The sequence below is a fragment of the Microcaecilia unicolor genome, chromosome 9, assembly GCF_901765095.1.
Source record: "Microcaecilia unicolor chromosome 9, aMicUni1.1, whole genome shotgun sequence".
In the NCBI taxonomy this organism is placed as follows: domain Eukaryota; kingdom Metazoa; phylum Chordata; class Amphibia; order Gymnophiona; family Siphonopidae; genus Microcaecilia; species Microcaecilia unicolor.
Genome location: NC_044039.1, coordinates 108,925,236 through 108,945,665, shown reverse-complemented (window position 1 = coordinate 108,945,665; position 20,430 = coordinate 108,925,236). Strand labels below are relative to the sequence as shown.

Genomic DNA, 20,430 nt, shown 5'->3' with positions numbered 1-20,430 from the left:
GCCAAGCCGCCTCCCTGCCCATCGTCAAATCCTTGCTCAAAGCCCACCTCTTCAATGTCGCTTTCAGCACCTAACCATTGTACCTTTATCCAGGAAATCTAGACTGCCCCCAATCTGATTGACTGCACTTTTTTGTCCTTTAGATTGTAAGCTCCTTTGAGCAGGGACTGTCCTTCTTTGTTAGATTATACAGCGCTGCGTAACCCTGGTAGCGCTGTTCTCCACCACTGCCAACTCTAGGCTTCGCCCTTTCTGCCTCACCTCACCCCATGCTTGGAACAAACTCCCTGAGCCCATACGCCAGGCCCCCTCCCTACCCATCTTCAAATCATTGCTCAAAGCCCACCTCTTCAATGTCGCTTTCAGCACCTAATCACAACACCTCTAATCAGGAAATCTAGACTACCCCAACTTGACATTTCGTCCTTTAGATTGTAAGCTCTTCTGAACAGGGACCGTCCTTAATTATTAATTTGTACAGCGCTGCGTAACCCTAGTAGCGCTCTAGAAATGTTAAGTAGTTAGTAGTAGTAGTTAGTAGTGGTAGCGCTTTAGAAATGTTAAATAGTAGTAGTAGTAGTACAGTGAGCTGTACTATGTCATGTTTAGTTAGCAACATCCCTTTGTTTTCAATTCAATGCTAGAAACTTAACTATGTTTGAGAGCACTAAGCTTTTCTTTGAAATGATTGCTATCTCTTGCTATCGCCTTCTGTGTGAGCCTTTGGAATCCTGCATTCCAGCAGTACTGATAAGGATTAAATTACCTTTTGTCTCTAGCCCAAAGCAATTAACTGACCTGAAACTGCTTCTTCATCATAAAAGAAAAAACCCCAGTTTGCCCTAATCTTTTCAGTTTTAATCCTACTTGCTCAAATCTACTATTTATTTGATACAATTCTATGCCACTGTTTCCTTTGTGTATATGATTTCTAGATAATAATTTTGTTTTCCTGATAAACTTGTTACGAACTCCACAGTTTTACTTTCAGGATATTTATGTTTAAATCTTATTTATTGGTTGACATGTACAGTTAATATGCATTTGTCAATAAAATTACATTACAATGAATAACGTCCAGTGGTATACATTCAACATAATAACATTACATTATTGCTTTTATTTTCCTCCCCCCAAGATCTCCCACCCTCCCTCCCTCCCTCCTTCTAGTATCCTGCAAGTTCTTCTCGGCCAGAATCATTGTGCATAGACATCAAAACAACATGTGCAAAATGTTTAGCCTGCGTTACCTGTGCAGTACTTTCTCCTCTTCCCAATGACTAGCCAATCCCTCCCTCTACCCTTATCTTTGCACTCCCTTGAATTCAACAATAAGTAAGGTTTGGGTCTCTCACATATTTCAGGGAAGAGTGAAGCAGGCCACGACATCTTATCTGTCCAAGTTGTCTATATGTGTGACAAAGGCTGTGCCAGGGCTCCACTTATCAAGGAGTTCTCCTTTTCTAGTAATCGCGTCACCAGTTACCTTGCGTGACGCAAGACAGGAGATGGAGCCAGGCAGAAATCAGAAATTAAGTAGCGCACTTCTCGCTCTAGACGGAAGGGTGACCCACAATGCTTCCCATTGTGCCTTAAACCTAATGCCCGCTACACTGTCCAAGTCTGTTACTCCACACCTATCAATTCTCATTTGTTTCACTAACTGTGAGCGCCAGATCTGTAATGGTGGCGCTTCTTTCGCTCTCCAAAATTGTAATATGGATGTTATCCCAAAATATATTGCTATCTTTGCGAATGTCCTGAAGCCTTCTGGGGGGTCTGAAGTATAACTAAAGATATTAAATAGAATTTTGGGTTCCCAAACAAGAGTACAGTGCCACATTTGTGCTATCCTCCCTATAACTTGTCTCCAGAACCGACCAATATAGGGGCATCTCCAGAACATATGGCCAAGAGAGGCCGCACTCTGATTACATTTAGGGCATGCCCCTGTTGTGTCGAACCCCGCTTTTTGCGCCCGGTGAGGAGAGATATGCGTTCTAAGTAACCACCGATATAGCCGCTCCCTTTGTGGAATAGAGAGCCGCTGCCTATAGATAGATTTCAAATATGATCTATATGTTTCCTCAGTTATTGTACACCCCAAGTCCTTTGACCATTCTTGCGCTAGTCGTCTAAAGTCTATCTCTTCTGTGGTATCTTTGAGTTGTTGGTGGTGGAATTTTAGTGGTACCGTGAGCTGTGCTCCCAGGGTAAACTCTTCTGAAAGGACTTCCACCACGTCTTCCGTGAGGTCTGTCCACTCTAGTGAAGTTACATAGTGATGCAACTGGTAATATGCAAATTGATGTGCGGAAGGAATTCCATATCGGGACTGTAGCTCCCGGTATGTGAGTATGCGCCCCTCTTCCGTAACAACATGCGCCAGATATATGATCCCCTGTCTTGCCCATTTGTTAAATATACTGGTCTCCTGACCTGGGGGAAACGCTGGGTTATCACATATTGACATCCAGGGGGTTGCTCGGGGGGAGAAACGGTGACGCCTACACACCCACCTCCAAGTTTCTCTAAGGGATTTCAGTAATGGGTGCCTCTGAAATGCTGCAGTAGGCAACGGAGTTCCAGAGTGGAGTAAATGACTAAAGTGAGTTCCTTTAAACATCAAGATCTCCACTGGGGTGACGGAGAAATCCGATGTACCCCGATACCAATCATTTATGTGTCTCATTGAACTCGCCACTGCCAAAAATTTTATATTTAAAAGTCCCATACCGCCCCCCTCTCTCGGGGTTGCTATTTGGTTATATGGTATTCTAGGTTTCTTCCCTTGCCACAAATATGTCTGTATTAAACGCTGCAATTGTTTTTCATCTCTATGTTTCAGGAAAAGAGGTAATTGCTGAAAGGTATAAAGCCATCTGGGAGCTATCATCATATTGAACAATGCAATTCTACCCCAAACAGAGAGTGGCAGTTCTCTCCAAATCAACAGCTTACTCTTAGTCATCTCCATCAATGGGGCAATGTTCTCTCTATACAATGAGGTTCCTGTATTGGTAATATATACCCCCAGATACTTCATTTTCTTTACCTCCCATCTAAGAGGAGTTTCCCCCTCCCATTGCAGATCGGCTTCAGTGCCCATAGACATCGCACAGGACTTAGAGAGATTGAGGCTAAACCCAGACAACATCCCATATTCCTTTATCAGTGTCAGGGCTGCTTGGAGGGACTCCAGTGGTTTAGTCAACACAAGGAGAACGTCATCTGCATAAGCCAGAGCACGGATCTCCTGCTCTCCCAATTGTACTCCACTGATTCTGGGGTCATAATTTAAAAGACGTAACAATGGTTCTAGGGTAATATCGAATAGGAGTGGTGACAAGGGACAGCCCTGTCTTGTTCCCCTACCTATCTGGAATCTTGACGAGAGCCCCCCGTTAGCTGTTATATGTGCTTCCATACCTGTGTATAAAGCCCCTATTGCCTGTGTTACTCCAGTAGGGATCCCAATCCACTCTAACATTTGAAATAGAAAGTCCCACCCTACCCTATCGAAAGCCTTGGTAGCATCTAGACTTATCAATACTCCGGGGGTCTTCTCTGTTCGACATTTTGCCATTGCAAGCAAGACTCTCCGGATATGTAACACAGAGTGCCTATTGGGAAGAAATCCCACCTGCGCTGGCCCAATCACATTGGGTATGCACTTATTGAGTCGTGTGGCCAATATCTTCGCTAGGAGCTTGATATCAACGTTAATTAATGATATAGGCCTGTAAGACTCTGGCTCTTCAGCAGCCTTTCCGGGTTTTAACAATAGTGATATGCAAGCAGTATTTTCATGCAATGGGAATCTCCCTTCTTGGATTACCGCTTGGTGATATTCAAAAAGTGGCCGTATCAATTGGGGTTGTAGTATTTTATAAAATTCCCCGGAATACCCATCCATCCCTGGTGCCGAATATGATTTTAACCCTTTTATGGCTACAGAGAGCTCTTTGGGCTGGATGGGGGCCTCTAAGCATGCTATATCGGAATCTCCAAGTTTTGGCATTTGGGCCTTTCTAAGAAAGTCTTTTATATGGGCTTCCCTTATTGACTGTTCAGCGGTGTATAGTTGTGCAAAATGCTTCTGAAATATTTGAAGGATCTTATCTGGGCTATTAGTGAGGTTACCTCTCTTGTCTTTCAGAACCGATATAGTTCTTCCTCCCCCCCTTTTCCGGACCACCCGAGCCAGCATGCTCCCCACTCTATTTCCAAATCTGTGGAACCTGTACTTTAGGAAAGTCCTATTTTTTTCCGCTCTTTCATGTAATAGTGAATTCACAGTTGCCTGTATGGACTGATATGCCTCCCTGTTTACTGCGTTTTGCCTCTCCATGTATCGACGTCTAGCCTTCTGTAGTTGCCTATTCAGGTGAAGGAGTCTTATTGCATTCTTTTTCCGTTTATTCGCTACATAAGCAATTAGATCCCCCCGGAGCACCGCCTTACCAGTACACCAGAACAATTGTGGATTGGATTTATGTTCACTATTAAATAATTCATATTCTTCCCACTTTTTAACCAGGTATTTTTGGAAAGATTTATCTTTTATTAAATGATTGGGGAATCTCCATGTCTTGTGCAATTGAAAATTCTGTGGTGCCCCTAATTCCAGCCAGACAGGGCTATGGTCAGAGATCAATATCTCTTCTATCTTTGCATCTCGGACACACTGAAATAGAGCCGGTGAAATAAACATATAATCTAATCGGCCCCATGTCCCGTGTGCTCTAGACTGATGTGTATATTCTCTTGAATCAGGGTGCAAATTTCGCCATGCATCTATCACAGAGAGAGAGTTACTGAATTCCTTCAACATTCGTGTCCCTTTCCTGCACTCCACGCCCCTGTGTCCCTCCCCCAAGTGATCAATTGTAGGATCCATTAGCATATTCATATCACCTGCAACTATCAAGTGCTTATTTTCATATGGTGGTATGGGTGTCTCATAACATTTTCGGACACTATAGATCCGTCAACTTGCATTGTAACTCACAAGTTTATATAAATTCGTAATCATCGAACACCCCCAGCCAACCAGTAGTACCCTATAACTGTCATATATTTAGGCCTGGATATTATATTATTTTTTGTCCACTATTAAAGCTATTAATTATCAGGCATAAAAAACTATCGTGTACTACTGATCAAAAAATAAACATCACTGCAATAAGTTAGCAAATAATGCACAAAATCAACTTAGCTTTGAAGGCTCCAAACGCTGTATGCCGACTTTTAAGGCTGGAGCTCATCAATATATTAGCGTTCCATGTTAGCACCTCCGCTGTCACTATGCGCCCGACAGGACCCTGTTTCGCGGTCTACTGCTTTATCAAGGGCATAATTTCTGTAATACGGAGAAACAATGTTAGTGTTTAAAATTTAAAGATTTTAAGCTTACTCACTATGTAAAACTGGTGTCTGGACTCACAGCAACAGTTACTGATCTCGGTGCTCCGCCAAATCTAAAATGGCGATAACATGCTAGTGCAAACAATTATATACTCCACCTCATCGGACGTGACGTCAAAACCAGCTGATATCAAAGTTCCATAATGTTAAAGGGGCAGACGTATTGAAATGAACGGACAAGCTCTACTCTAATACAATGTTTATACGTAGATTTTATTGGGTCATTTAAATATAAACAAATCGATGAAAATTTTTTGTTGTGAACATTAAATCAGCATAAACGATTATGATGTAATTATGTAACATTAAAAGAAGCAATTCCATTGCAGATGGGCATTTAAACCCTGTGGTTCAACTGTATTTAAACGAAAAATCCATTGGGTCTCTTTTTGGAGTAATGCTCGATTAATATTCCCTCCACGGGCATTAGGCTGAATGTGATCAATTGCCATACATTTCAATGATTCACTAGAGTGCTGGTTGGAAATACAATGTTGGACTAGCGGAGCTCCGATAGTCTGAGCTGAGATCCTGGATCTATGTTCAATCATTCTAGCGTTTAATGATCTGTTGGATTTACCAATGTATATTTTACCGCATGGACATCTAACATAATAGATAACATGTGTTGTGCGGCACGTGGTTTGATGTCTAAGTTGAACAAAAATGGATGTAAAACATGCCCTTTAACGATTGAGACAGACAATTTCTGGCATAATGGTCAACATGTTCAACTTAGACATCAAACCACGTGCCGCACAACACATGTTATCTATTATGTTAGATGTCCATGCGGTAAAATATACATTGGTAAATCCAACAGATCATTAAACGCTAGAATGATTGAACATAGATCCAGGATCTCAGCTCAGACTATCGGAGCTCCGCTAGTCCAACATTGTATTTCCAACCAGCACTCTAGTGAATCATTGAAATGTATGGCAATTGATCACATTCAGCCTAATGCCCGTGGAGGGAATATTAATCGAGCATTACTCCAAAAAGAGACCCAATGGATTTTTCGTTTAAATACAGTTGAACCACAGGGTTTAAATGCCCATCTGCAATGGAATTGCTTCTTTTAATGTTACATAATTACATCATAATCGTTTATGCTGATTTAATGTTCACAACAAAAAATTTTCATCGATTTGTTTATATTTAAATGACCCAATAAAATCTACGTATAAACATTGTATTAGAGTAGAGCTTGTCCGTTCATTTCAATACGTCTGCCCCTTTAACATTATGGAACTTTGATATCAGCTGGTTTTGACGTCACGTCCGATGAGGTGGAGTATATAATTGTTTGCACTAGCATGTTATCGCCATTTTAGATTTGGCGGAGCACCGAGATCAGTAACTGTTGCTGTGAGTCCAGACACCAGTTTTACATAGTGAGTAAGCTTAAAATCTTTAAATTTTAAACACTAACATTGTTTCTCCGTATTACAGAAATTATGCCCTTGATAAAGCAGTAGACCGCGAAACAGGGTCCTGTCGGGCGCATAGTGACAGCGGAGGTGCTAACATGGAACGCTAATATATTGATGAGCTCCAGCCTTAAAAGTCGGCATACAGCGTTTGGAGCCTTCAAAGCTAAGTTGATTTTGTGCATTATTTGCTAACTTATTGCAGTGATGTTTATTTTTTGATCAGTAGTACACGATAGTTTTTTATGCCTGATAATTAATAGCTTTAATAGTGGACAAAAAATAATATAATATCCAGGCCTAAATATATGACAGTTATAGGGTACTACTGGTTGGCTGGGGGTGTTCGATGATTACGAATTTATATAAACTTGTGAGTTACAATACAAGTTGACGGATCTATAGTGTCCGAAAATGTTATGAGACACCCATACCACCCAACAGATACATTATGCAATAATTGCTTTTGTCCGTTATAAGTTGTGTATTTTTACAATATAATTTTTGGACAAAGCATAGCCATTACATTTGTATATTTTCTTATACATTTGTATATTTTTGTATTTTCATATGGTAGCAGTCGCCTTGACAGTTCAGGGAAGAAGGCACTCTCAGGGGGAGTGGGCGCATATACATTTAACAAATATAATTCTCTCCCCTGTATCCACATTTTAACCAAAATAAATCTTCCATTGGGATCTTGTAAAACTGTCTCTACCGTGCAGGCGAGCCGCCGGTGAATGCAGATTGCCACTCCTCCCCTCCGCCCGTCTGGTGACGCATAGATTACCTGACCTACCCATCCCTGCTTGAGTTTTTCATGTTCTACATCTGTTAGTTTCGTTTCTTGCAAGCATGCAATGTCTACATTGAGACGCTTTAAATGTGCTAAGATCTTTTTCCTCTTAATAGGAGATGATATGCCCCCTACATTCCAGGTGACTAATTTACAATGTGTTATCTCTTAAGTATGCTAACTCTACAACAGCATACCAGAAAATTTCAGCCCCTGGGTCCCAGCCCTTGCCCAGTAGCTGTATATATTGTATCTTCTTTTTAGTACCATTATTTTGACTTAGACATCTTGCCCGTACTTTTTCCATTTGTGTGGCCTGTGAGAGAGTTCTGTTCTTTGTAATTCCCCAACCCTCCCTCCCTATGTATTGTATCCCATTAATATCCCAATTCCCCCCACCCATTATCCTTCTCATATTGAGAATCCCTTCCCTCTATCTTAAGTTCTCTGCTTCCTACGTTGTGAACCCGCTATGTCTCTCGTCCCCTCCAACCCTCCTACCCCTCCCATCTCAGCTAGGTTTCCCCCCCCCCCCCCCTTGACGATATAGTGGTATCTATCTTGTTGTTTCAACTGCGGAACCTCCTAAACAGCCAATAATACAATTGTAACTTTTAACATAACAACTCTTGTTCTACAACTTTTTTGTTAAAGATAACTTATCTTGCAGGATTGCATCTTCGTCATAATGAGGAAGCTGCAAGCAAAGCACCGTCTTCTGCTCCATTCTGCATTCTTATGGTTATTGGATCATGGTGGTGCTTCAATTGGTGCAGAGAGTTCGGAATCTACAAACTGCTGAGCCTCTGTGACAGAGTGAAATGAACGCCATCGATTTCCATGCTGAATCTTCAAAACAGCCGGATAGATCAGCATGAATCTTGCTTTTCTGCTGACCAATGATGTGCAGAGCGGGTGAAACCGGCGTCTTTGCTCTTGTACCCCAGCAAAAAAGTCTTGAAAAATTTTTATCGGGGCGTCTTCGTATCTCAAAGTTTCTCTTTTCAGTCTAAAGCCCCTCATGATTTCCTCCTTGTGTAGATAGTTGTGAATTTTAATTATCACCAGTCTGGGTCTTTGTTGCCCTTGTTGCCATTGACCGAGCCTATGGGCCCGTTCTATACATAGTTCTCCATAGCTGTCTGACAGGGCTAACTCTTTTTTAAGCCAGTTTTCCAACAGGTGCCCAAGTGATTTTTCAGGAATTGATTCAGGCAGTCCCACAATTCGCAGGTTGCACCTCCTTGCTCTGTTCTCCATGTCCTCAATCTTGTCTTGCTGTGCCTTGAGTTGTTCCATCAGGCGTGTGATATCTTGAACATTCTGCACTCTCATGTCCTCCACCGTCGAAATTCTATTTTCCGCCTCTCCCACTCTCTTCACCGTGTCGGCCATGGTGGCTTCAAGGCTGCTCATTTGGCGCTCCAACAAGTCAAACCTTGGATTCAGTGCTGCGCTGACCGCCATAGTTATCTGCGCTAGTTGTTTTTCGGAAAAATCCCCCAACTTTTCAAGTTTTCCTTCAGTCATCTTGGCCCCTGTGGATGGTGGGGAATTTTTCCCTTTATCGTATTTAATCCCGCTTCTAGTTGTTCCCGTTGGCTTGGGTTTCAGATATTGCTCCATGCAGAATATGCTTTAATCTATCACTGATCTCTGTATGCTTGATTTCGTGGAGTTAACTGTTTTATCCAGTGGTATTATAATTGTATGCGCAGTCAGGCTTTAATACTCTTATGGAAATGATCATTTAAGATATAATAGTTCGTTAAATCAGCTCCTCATGTTGCTCCTGTCCTCAAAACCAGCTCCATCTGGATATCTCCTTTAATTATTTGCTCAAGTTGTGTCCGTTATTTGATTTATCTTCAGTTCTCCTTGTTAATGTATAATAATTGTGTCAACTCTGGTTAGTGGCTGCCCTAAACCGGTTACACTTGGTTATGTTGAATTTCTGCTGTTATTTAGTACTGGTATGTTGATTCTCTATGGGCCAGCGCCGCCACTTCCTAACAATCACGGATTGTGGAACCAACTTTATATTGAATGTCCGCGCTGCTGCAAGCTGCGCTAGTCATACTCTGAAGTAAGGATTAATGTTCTTGTCCTTTTATCTTGTATTATTCTCGTATGGTCTCTCGGTGTTTCAATTGCCCGGTTCCGCGTCTATTCGCCAAAGGGGGAGTGGGGGCAGGGGAGATAAAAGCGGTATCAATTTCTCCCGTTTCCTTTACGCTGATGTTCCTAATCTCCCCGATACCTTGCTTCCTCGTTCTTACACTGCTCGCTGATCTTCCATGCAGCTGTTTCTAAACTTTCTTTCAATCAGTACTCCGGTCGCCATTTTGTTTCGGACCGCGTGCCCCGCTTCCGGCGATTCCCTCGCTTTATGTAGTGCGTTGGGAGATCTGCGGTGTTGTCCTCCAGTTCTGGGGAGTTTCGGACATCGCCAGAATGCGGTTTGGAGAGACCAAAGAGTGGGGGAACAATGAGCCCGATAGCGGGTATTGCGGAGCTCCTCTAGACTGCGGCCATCTTGCCGCACGGCTCCGCCGGAAGTCACTTTCAGGATATTTAAGCTATTAGGAATATTTGGTCCACATTCCAGTATGAAAATTTATGGTAGTTTCCCCCTGCTTGCTTTAAGAAACTATTATGAAACATGTACATGTGTGTCTGTCATGTTCCCTGTTTACGCAAGGTATGGGCATCTGAGGATATGGCGGCCATCTTGGATTTGGGCATCTCCAGGATAGGGCGGCCATCTCAGAGGTGGGCACCTTAGGATGGGGCAGCCATCTTGGAGCTGGGCAGCCTCAGGAAGGAAGCCCATATTTGGGCTTGAGGGCATCTCCGGTGGGGGGCAGCCATCTTGAAGACAGCTGTGCTTGTTTGGGCTTAATTCCTGTCTTATTTAAAGCCCTGCCTCCAGTCCTTCCATGCTTCGGTTTCTATTCAGTTTCCTGGGTAGTTGCAGTGCTTCTGGTTTTGCTACTATTTGCTGCCCGGTATTGACCCCTGCCTGATTCTGGACTTGCTACTGTTTGCTGCCTGGTTTTGACCTCTGCCTGATCCTGGACTTGCTACTGTTTGCTGCCTGGTATTGACCTCTAAATGTACAGACTACAAAAACACTCTCAGTCAAAAGGGGGAACTAGAACAGGAAACATATATAAAAGAGACACAATTTACATGCTCTGAGTAAGAGAAAAATTATAGTATGAAAAAGGAGCTAATGCAGCACCTGAAAAATAGTAAAGAAACTGGATTATGTACAAGTATAGAATATGGGAAAAGCTGTATCAATAAAGCAAACATTACAGAATATCAGAAACACACTGATAAACATGTTCTGATTATGACAGTAGTATCAACGAGGAAGCTCCACAAGAAATGCAAAATTTCACTCAGAAGAGAGACCAGTTTCAAGTACGGAGTGTAAGAAATGTTTCAGTTGCTGGAAATTGTCAAGGCAGCATAGAATCTATTCAAGGAAGGAACTGTGTACATGCACTGAATGTAGAAAAAGCTTTATCTATATATCACAGTTAAACACAAGAGAATAGACACAGGAGTCAAACTATTCACATGTGCTGATTGTGGTAAAAGCTTCTGTCAAGAGATACGGCTTACTATTCACAAATTAAAGCATACCGGATTAAAACTGTTAGAATGTAAAGAGTGTGGTAATAACTTCTGTTATAAGCACCGGAAAGGCAGTGAACATGGTAACGCTGATGGCCTCTCCAAAAAGAAAGAGCCAGAACCACCCCGACACTGGACTATCGAGCCTCGATCAGCAGTCTGTGGAGGCTGCAGTCTGGGGTCTCTCTCTTGAGCTGGGGAAGTGTGATTTAACAGTGTGTTTTAAGCATGTAAAATGTATTGAATATTTTCCTGCATTATGTTCTGAAGTGTATTTCTCCTGTTTGGCCAGCAGATGATGTATCTTTATGCTTAAAGCTGTTACAGAAAACTGACTCTAAGTGGCCATGTGGTACCACCAGGCGGGTGGCTAGGCGTCTTGTGAAACCTGGAATATTGCAGTTCTTTATACGGAGATATTGCTGGAAGGCTGTTGGAGATTGCAGCTGCTCCAAAACACAGCCACGACGTTAATCTTTAGAAAGAGCAAATTAGAGAGCTCCACTGGTTTCCAGTTTCCTTTCATATATGTTTTAAGATTGCATGTTTTGGTTTTAAACCCCTTGCTGGCCAAAAGGGAATAACAAATCATTGTCTTTTACTAAGATTTAGCAAGTCCTTTCGATTGGCTCATGCTTTCATTATGTCATTTCCAAGCTGCAGATGGATTAAGCTAACAGAATATTTGGATTCTTCTTTCAAATATTTAGCCATTAAGGTTTGGAATGGGCTGCCAATTTTTGTATGATTGACTTTGTTTTATCTCTTATTTAGGAAACGCCTGAAATGTATGATTTTTTTTTTTGTCTGCTAACTTAGGTCAGAATTCTGTCTGCTATGTTTTTCTGCATTTTTAAGTAATCTAATTCCACCTGACTAGGGTGCTTCTTTTCCTTGACTGTAATCTGCAGTGAATCCAAATGGAGATATTGCGGAATACGAGTCACCCATAGCATTCAGAAATGTTTTAAGACTTTTAGGTCCTAGAAGGAAGTGTTCCAGTTGTTGCTCCAGTGACACCTGCGGGCAGGATTTTGGATGCAAACATACTGCGTGAGACAGGATGTGGCAGTGTGTGTACTTGAGTACAAAAATTCCTATACTTATACCAATACCTAGGCTCCACACACTAAGATTTTACGGAAGGGTATGCCTTCCTACTTGGTAGCAATGATTAGTGACTATGCCTTCTGAGTGCACTTTGAGATCAGGGTCCTCCTCATTATTATTACTTCCCAATAGCACTAAGCACGGCTTACTGTGACCAGTGAAAGGGAGCCCCAGTGTTATGGAACCAATTCCCATTGGAGTTGAGGCAAGAAAAATCAGCTTTGCAATTTAAGGTACATTTAAAATCTTATTTTTTCCAGCAAGCATTTGGATAATATTGGGGGGTTAGGGAAAATCTGCAGATTGAATGTTTGAATTTGCCTCTGTATTTGCTGCTATTTTATATGATACCAAGTGATTGTGCATGGAAGGTCTGGTTGCTTGTGCCTTCCATGTTTTTTAAAAAGCATTCTTTTTTCAGAATTTTTTTTCCTTTAATATTATTATTGTAAACCAATTTGGATGTTTAGAAAGGTGGTATATCAAGTACTTTAAACTATTTTACCCACTCTGACATTGTCCTTCCCACTACCCTTTAAATATGTTCCAAGCAAGGTTAAATGCATCTCTGTTTTGGTTTTTATTTCCTTTTCTGGGCAGAGAGGAATTAAGAAATGGGAAACACCCCATTATGACTGAAGTTTTATGGGAGTCCGAAGAGTAGGGTAGACTGGCTCTTCCAGAAAAATAACAAGGGATATGCTTGCTCAAAAATATATATCTTTATTAAAAATCAGAAAACGACTCGACACAGGTGTTGAAAGTGTTTGCTCTATACCTTAGACAAATATAATTTACTTATGGTTGATTTTATTCTTTGAAATACCATTTACCTTTGCACAACCTACACCATAAGACTCCTGAGGCAGGCACCTTGGTGCCAAAACACGGCAGCTGTTGAGTCCTTTAGTGATTTTTAATAAAGATAATATATATTTTTGAGCAAGCGTCTCCCTTGTTTTTGTTTTTTGGAACAGCCAGTCTGCCCTATTCTTTGGGCTCTTTTTTTGTTGACACTCGTAGTGATTGAGTGTTCCTCCACTTTGAGTTTAAGTTTTATGGGGCCATTTTCCAATATATGCCTGTTCCAATTTATCTGGAAATTCAACAGGGACAAAAACTGGACATCTAATAAAATAAAACAATATGAAAAAAAGCAAAAAGGTCTTGGGAAGACAAACATACTCTCAAGACCCTTTGATTCTTTTGCATTTTTCTAAACTTACCACTGTCTTGAATCCAAGTTCCTAAGCTCCCGAAGAAGTTTTTCATTTTTCTTTAGAAGATGAAAGCTCTTTCTAAAATGGAAACATTTAAAATTATAATGCAATTATGTAAGAGAGACATTACTACTGTGAAGTTAGCCAACATGTGTTAGAGAATAGCAGCACCATGTGACTATGGCACAATTTTCAGATCTGTGGGTAATTTCAATTTGTGGACGTGCACTTATTTTCAAAACAAAAGTACACAGGCATTTTTCTTTTCAACTTGTTGTGGGTACAAAGTGCCCACAGATGTTTGTGCCTGCTTTTCTACTGGTATGTTTTCATGGAAAGCAACCTGTATGGAGTTAAAAATGAAATCCCCATATGTTATTTCCCATCTCTTCCAAGAACATCTACTCTCCATAGACCTACAAAGCCTGCACTGGGCAACATCATGATAATTTTTAGTGATGCTGAGAGAGGGCAATATTTGGATAAAATGTTATTTTCCTGTGTAAATCATTTTGAAAACTTTTCTTGTGGTGGAGAGGAGTAATTTATAACAAGGTGCCTACAAAGATGTCAAAATAATATGAAGCTTTAACACAGGGCTCCAAACCTGGTGTAAGCAAGGTGGTTTTAGATATTACAGACAGCTGAGGCAATACATGGAACAACGATGCTACACTGCACCTGCACAGTCCATCCAGTCTGCCCAACAAGGTGGCCAGAGCTGTAAACAGTGCTGCAAACTGACAACATTTTACATACTAAAAACTAGAGAACGACAAGGGGCCAAAGGCTGTCTCTGTCCTCATCTACACAAACCTCGAACACTTATGATTTTATATTTCTGTGGAACTGTTTATAAATCATAAATAACAAAAAATAACAATGAGCAACTGAAATTATTCCCCCCCCCCCCATACCCTTCTAACCCCAACAATATCTGACTTCTGCTACCCCAAGGAACCCTAATCCACCCTGTTAAAATGTCTAGAGGGGTAAAATACAGCCTGTTCTGTATGCCCTAGCAAGGGAGAAACATGCCATATGAAGCACTGTTATGATTTTTTAATCCTTGGATGAATATTAAGTCATCAACAATCTCAACATTCAGCCTAGCTCTCCTGTCTTCTACAGTCCTACCCGATACAGAAAATATCGTCTCAGAAGATGTGCTGGTAGCAGGAATACACAGGATCCCAGGTTTGGCTAGCACTTTTATTTGTTTTTCCAAAAAATCAAAAGACTATTGTCTGCATCACTCGAACATAATTAACTGTCCAATTAGAGCACTCTTAGGAGGCACTGTTCCATAAAGTCGCTCATAAAACTGCTAAACTCCATTTTCAATCTTTTGAAGGGGGGATTTCTGGGAATGTGGATTGTGGAGGATCACGAGTCGTTGATGTTGATGGACTCGAGCCTTCCATTTTGATTTGGTTTTGGTACAACCATCTCAAAGATTCGGTTGCCTGGTTTTTTTTTTTTTTTTTTTAATATCATAGAAGTGGGTATAGAAGAGAATGAACACTGTGTAGTGGATGAACAGGAAATAAATGTCAATTAAGTGTTGGAAATGTTCCTTGAAGCCAGCAACAATGGATGAACCTGTTGAAGTAACAGTATGATACTTGAGCAATAAAGCAAGCGATGGAAGGATGTTGAAGATGGCAGGAGTCTGCAAACAATACTCTTGTTGCCACATCAAAGGCAGAGAAGACACAAATGTCATTTAAACAGTGCTTCATTTAAATCCAAAAGCAGCTTCTGCATTTTTTTAATCACTTGAATTTTAGTTGTCACTTGTCTAAGATGTGTTAAATTTTTACATATTGATAATAGCATTTTATAGATGCTGTTTCAAATAGTTGGAACAGCCTGTTTAAAGCTAGTCTCAAGGTTTTAGAGAATGACACAGGGACAAAGTTTGTCCATGTCCCCATCCCAGTGTCATTCTCTACTATCAACCTTAAGGTGTCTTCCCCTCTCATTCTGAATTACACTCATAGCATATAATATGAATGTAATATAAAATAAAATATGCAAATGAAAAAAGGCATTTAAATTTCAAACACGTTGACATTGGTAAAATGGGGGAATACCTGAAGAAAGAGAGAACATAAGGGAAGTAGAAAGACAGTGGGCTAAACTGAAAGGGGCTATAAAGGACTGATCTTTATGTAAGGAAAGTAAATAAAAGCTGGAAGAAAAGAAAACCAATATGGATTTCCAGGAAAGTGGCTGCAAAAATGATCGCAAAAAAAACCCAAAAGTAGCACCCACAAAATACAGAAGATCATAAAAAGTGGAACACAAGGTGACAAGACATGTTTCAGGTATACTGGGAGTAGGAGGAAGACCAGAGGTGGAATTACAGGACCCAAAGATGCTAAGAGTCAATGGATAAGGGATAAGTGGAAAATTCCCAATAAATACTTCTGTTTGGTTTTCACAGAAGAAAAACCTGAGAGAAACCACAAATAATTGATACATATGAAGATGGTATACATACAAACCGTTGACAGAAAAAACTGAAAATGGACAAAGCCATGGGACCCAATGAGGTACATCTCAGGATACTGAGGGACCTCAGAGAGGTATTGGTGGGTCCTCTATAGCAGCCACTCTCAATCCAGTCCTCAGGGAATGCCTAGTCCCATCGGGTTTTCAAGATATCCACAATTAAATTTCATGAGTTAGATTTGCATGGAATTGAGAAAATGCATGCAAATTATCTCATGGCAATTCATTGTTTAATTTTTACAGTATGTGATGACTAAATGTTTCATTAAATATTGTTAAATGTAACAAAAGCATATCCTGTCACATGTAAAATCCTAACCACATAACACATATTATATCACAAATATTTCCAGAAATTACTTATCTTGAGAATGTACTTAGCAGGGTTACTATTCATGGCTACATACCATCTTCATACATATCTATGACTATTATTTGCTGTTCCTCTCCAGGTTTATCAAGTGTAGACATATGTGTATCTTGTTTTGGAGACTATTTCTGCTTGTACACTTGGATGATAATCGCTTGTTGAAGGAACATTGATACGCTGCATTCAACATCCACCAGAGTAACCTTGCAGAGTAGGCTTACGTAAGTACATAAATATTGCCATACTGGGACAGACCAAAGGTCCATCAAGCCTAGTATCCTGTTTCCAACAGTAGCCAATCCAGGTAACAAGTATCTGACGATCCCAAATCAGTACAATACATTTTATGCTGCTTATTCTAGAAATAAGCAGTGGATTTTCCCCAAGTCCATTTTAATAATGGTCTATGGACTTTAGCAAGCCATCTAAACCTTTTTTAAATCCTGCTAAGCTAACCACTTTACCACATTCCAGAGTTTAATGACATGTTGACTGAAGAAATGTTTTCTCCAAGTTGTTTTAAATTTACTATTTTAAAATGATGATTTACTACTTTAAAACAGAGACGACACCCCGGAGGAAGTGGAAAACATGAAAAAGGATCTGCAGAAGCTATAAGAATGGTCTAATGTTTGGCAATTAAACTTCAATGCAAAGAAGTGCAAAGTGATAAACTTAGGGAGCAGAAATCCAAGGGAGACGTATGTGTTAGGTGGTGAGAGTCTGATATGCACAGACAGGGAAAGGGATCTTGGGGTGAAAGTATCTGAGGATTTGAAAGCAATGACAGTGTGACAAGGCAGTGGCCACAGCCAGAAGGATCCTAGGCTGTATAGAGAGAGGTGTAACCAGCAGAAGAAAGGAGATGTTGATGCCCCTGTAGAAGTTGTTGGTGAGGCCCCACCTGGAGTACTGTGTTCAGTTTTGGAGGCTGTATCTTGCTAAGGATGTAAAAAGATTTGAAACAGTAAAAAGAAAAGCCGTGTCGGCGTCTGACCGAGCTGAAGCAGGATGTAACACGGTCTACACCACAGGATCGCCAAAAAATGTAAGAAAAGCATAATTTGATTAAGTAAGTCGATGTACTAAGAAAAACTAACTCGATATGATGTGAAGGAAGAAGATTGTTCTTATATTTCTCTATTTTAGTTAATTGTTCCCCTGAAGATGCATACAGCGAAACATGTGAGCATGTAGGGAACGGGAGTGTGCAAACCAAGATAGAGAGCACAGCATGAAGCACCATATTATTCACAGATGGAACCGGGGAGCATTTAAAAAAACAAAGAGAAAAAAGGAATGACAACTTGAGCCATAGCCCACCAACTGGCGCTACAAAAGAAAATTTGAGACAGCACGCCCTACAAGATAAGTGGAACTTTTAGAGATACCATAAGTTCATAATGTTACAGCATAATATAGAGATCTTTGATTGATATATAAAAAAATCTTTAATGTCATAGCACAACGGTGTGATTAACCAAAAAAGAAAAACTGGTAGGGACGCATAGTGCAATGATGGTGGGCATAGGTGCTATTTAACGAGTTATCCACTAGCTCAATGATATGCACCCAGTACTGAGCACTATCACATAGATATAAAAAATATATATTTATTTACACGCGTTTGATAAATGAATTAGGTTTCTATACTTTTTTGAGCATTACCAATTGAGAAACCAGAACTTTTATTAAGTCCCCAGAGTGTAACAAAGTGCAGACTGGTGCATTTGGGGTATAGAAACCCAAAAGAGAGATACCGAATAGAAGGGGAGAGATTAGTAAGCTCGACTCAGGAAAGAGACCTTGGGGTGTTGCTGTCAAAGGATATGAAGGTGAAGAAACAATGTGACAAGAAGACGGTCGTGGCCAGAAGGATGCTAGGCTGCATAGAGAGGGGTACAACCAGCAGAAGAAAGGAGGTGTTGATGCCCCTCTACAAGACGATGGTGAGGCCCCACTTAGAGTACTGTGTTCAGTTTTGGAGGCCGTATCTTGCTAAAGATGTAAAAAGACTGGAAGCAGTGCAAAGAAAAGCTATGAAAATGGTATGGGATTTGCGTTGCAAACCGTACAAGGAGAGACTTGCCGACCTGAACAAGTATACCTTGGAGGAAAGGAGAAACAGAGGTGACATGACACAGACTTTCAAATATTTGAAAGGTATTAATCAGCAAACCTTTTCCGGAGAAGGCGGTAGAACTACAGGACATGAATTGAGATTGAAGGGGAGTAACGTCAGAAAGTATTTTTTCACGGAAAGGGTGGTAGATACGTGGAAAGCCCTCCCACGGGAGGTGGTGGAGAAGAAAACAGTAATGGAATTCAAACATGCGTGGGATAAACACAAAGGAATCCTGTTTAGAAGGAATGGATCTATGGAACCTTAGTAGAGATTGGGTGGTGAGGCCAGTATTTGGAGAGTAAAACTGGTGCAGGGCGGACTTCTACGGTCTGTGCCCTGATCATGACTGAATAGATATGGATGGGCTGCAGTGTAAATTTTAAGAGGCTTCGACATTAGCTTCAGAACTTTTAGTACAGGAGCAGTGCTGGGCAGACTTTTACGATCTGTGCCCTGAGAAAGGCAGGGACAAATCAAACTTGGGAATACATATGAAGTATCACATACCATGTAAAATGAGTTTACCTTGTTGGGCAGACTGGATGAACCGTTCAGGTCTTTATCTGCTGTCATTTACTATGTTACTATGAGCAAAGATTTGAATATTCGCTCCCACTGCGGCTACTCATAAGAGACCCTCAATGCTCTTTCCCATTTTAACAAATAGTACATAATGGGTTTATGATAAGGTAGAATGGCTCTATATAGCCTAGAAATACCTCCTCTTCCCCCTCCACCCATCATCGCCTGTTCCAAGTGCGTCTCAGTTAGGCACAACTCTCCCCTTGCCCGCCTAGAAATGAAGTCACGTACTTGATGGTATTGAAAAGCACTGGAGGCGGGGAGCCCATACTCCTCCCTATTATTCTCAAACGATACTTATACTCCTTCCTCCCAAATCTGTTCCAGTTCACACAGACCTAGTCCCTCCCAAGAGCGATAACAAGAGTCTAAAGTCCCAGGGGTAAACTGAGGGGAAAATCGAAGGAACATATGCAAAAAATACGTGCGGCCTGAAGATAGGACCCAAAGTGGTGAACTGGATTAGGAACTGGTTGACGGACAGGCGCCAGAGGGTGGTGATGAATGGAGTTCGCTCGGAGGAGGGAAAGGTGAGCAGTGGAGTGCCTCAGGGATCGGTGCTGGGGCCGATTCTGTTTAATATATTTGTGAGTGACATTGCCGAAGGGTTAGAAGGTAAAAGTTTGCCTATTTGCGGATGATACTAAGATTTGTAACACAGTGGACACCCCGGAGGGAGTGGAAAACATGAAAAAGGATCTGAAAAAGCTAGAAGAATGGTCTAAGGTTTGGCAATTAAAATTCAATGCGAAGAAATGCAAAGTGATGCACTTAGGGAGTAGAAATCCAAGAGAGGCGTATGTGTTAGGCGGTAAGAGTCTGCTAGGTACGGATGGGAAGAGGGATCTTGGGGTGATAGTATCTGAGGATCTGAAGGCGATGAAACAGTGTGACAAGGCGGTGGCCGTAGCTAGAAGGTTACTAGGCTGTATAGAGAGAGGTGTGACCAGCAGAAGAAAAGAGGTGTTGATGCCCCTGTACAAGTCGTTGGTGAGGCCCCACCTGGAGTATTGTGTTCAGTTTTGGAGGCCATATCTTGCTAAGGATGTAAAAAGAATTGAAGCGGTGCAAAGAAAAGCTACGAGGATGGTATGGGATTTGCGTTACAAGACGTATGAGGAGAGACTTGCGGACCTGAACATGTATACCCTGGAGGAAAGGAGAAACAGGGGTGATATGATACAGACGTTCAAATATTTGAAAGG

General features: G+C 41.2%; 1 protein-coding gene across 2 annotated transcripts in view; it reads right to left on the bottom strand.

Moving 5' to 3' along the window:
• RALGAPA1 (Ral GTPase activating protein catalytic alpha subunit 1) overlaps positions 1 to 20,430 on the bottom strand; it is an 882,008-nt gene that overhangs the window by 319,325 nt on the left and 542,253 nt on the right. For both annotated transcript variants that reach the window (XM_030214290.1, XM_030214291.1), the window contains exon 34: positions 13,638 to 13,709. In XM_030214290.1, the coding sequence (XP_030070150.1) occupies positions 13,638 to 13,709 (72 nt within the window). The remainder of the gene's footprint in view (positions 1 to 13,637; positions 13,710 to 20,430) is intronic.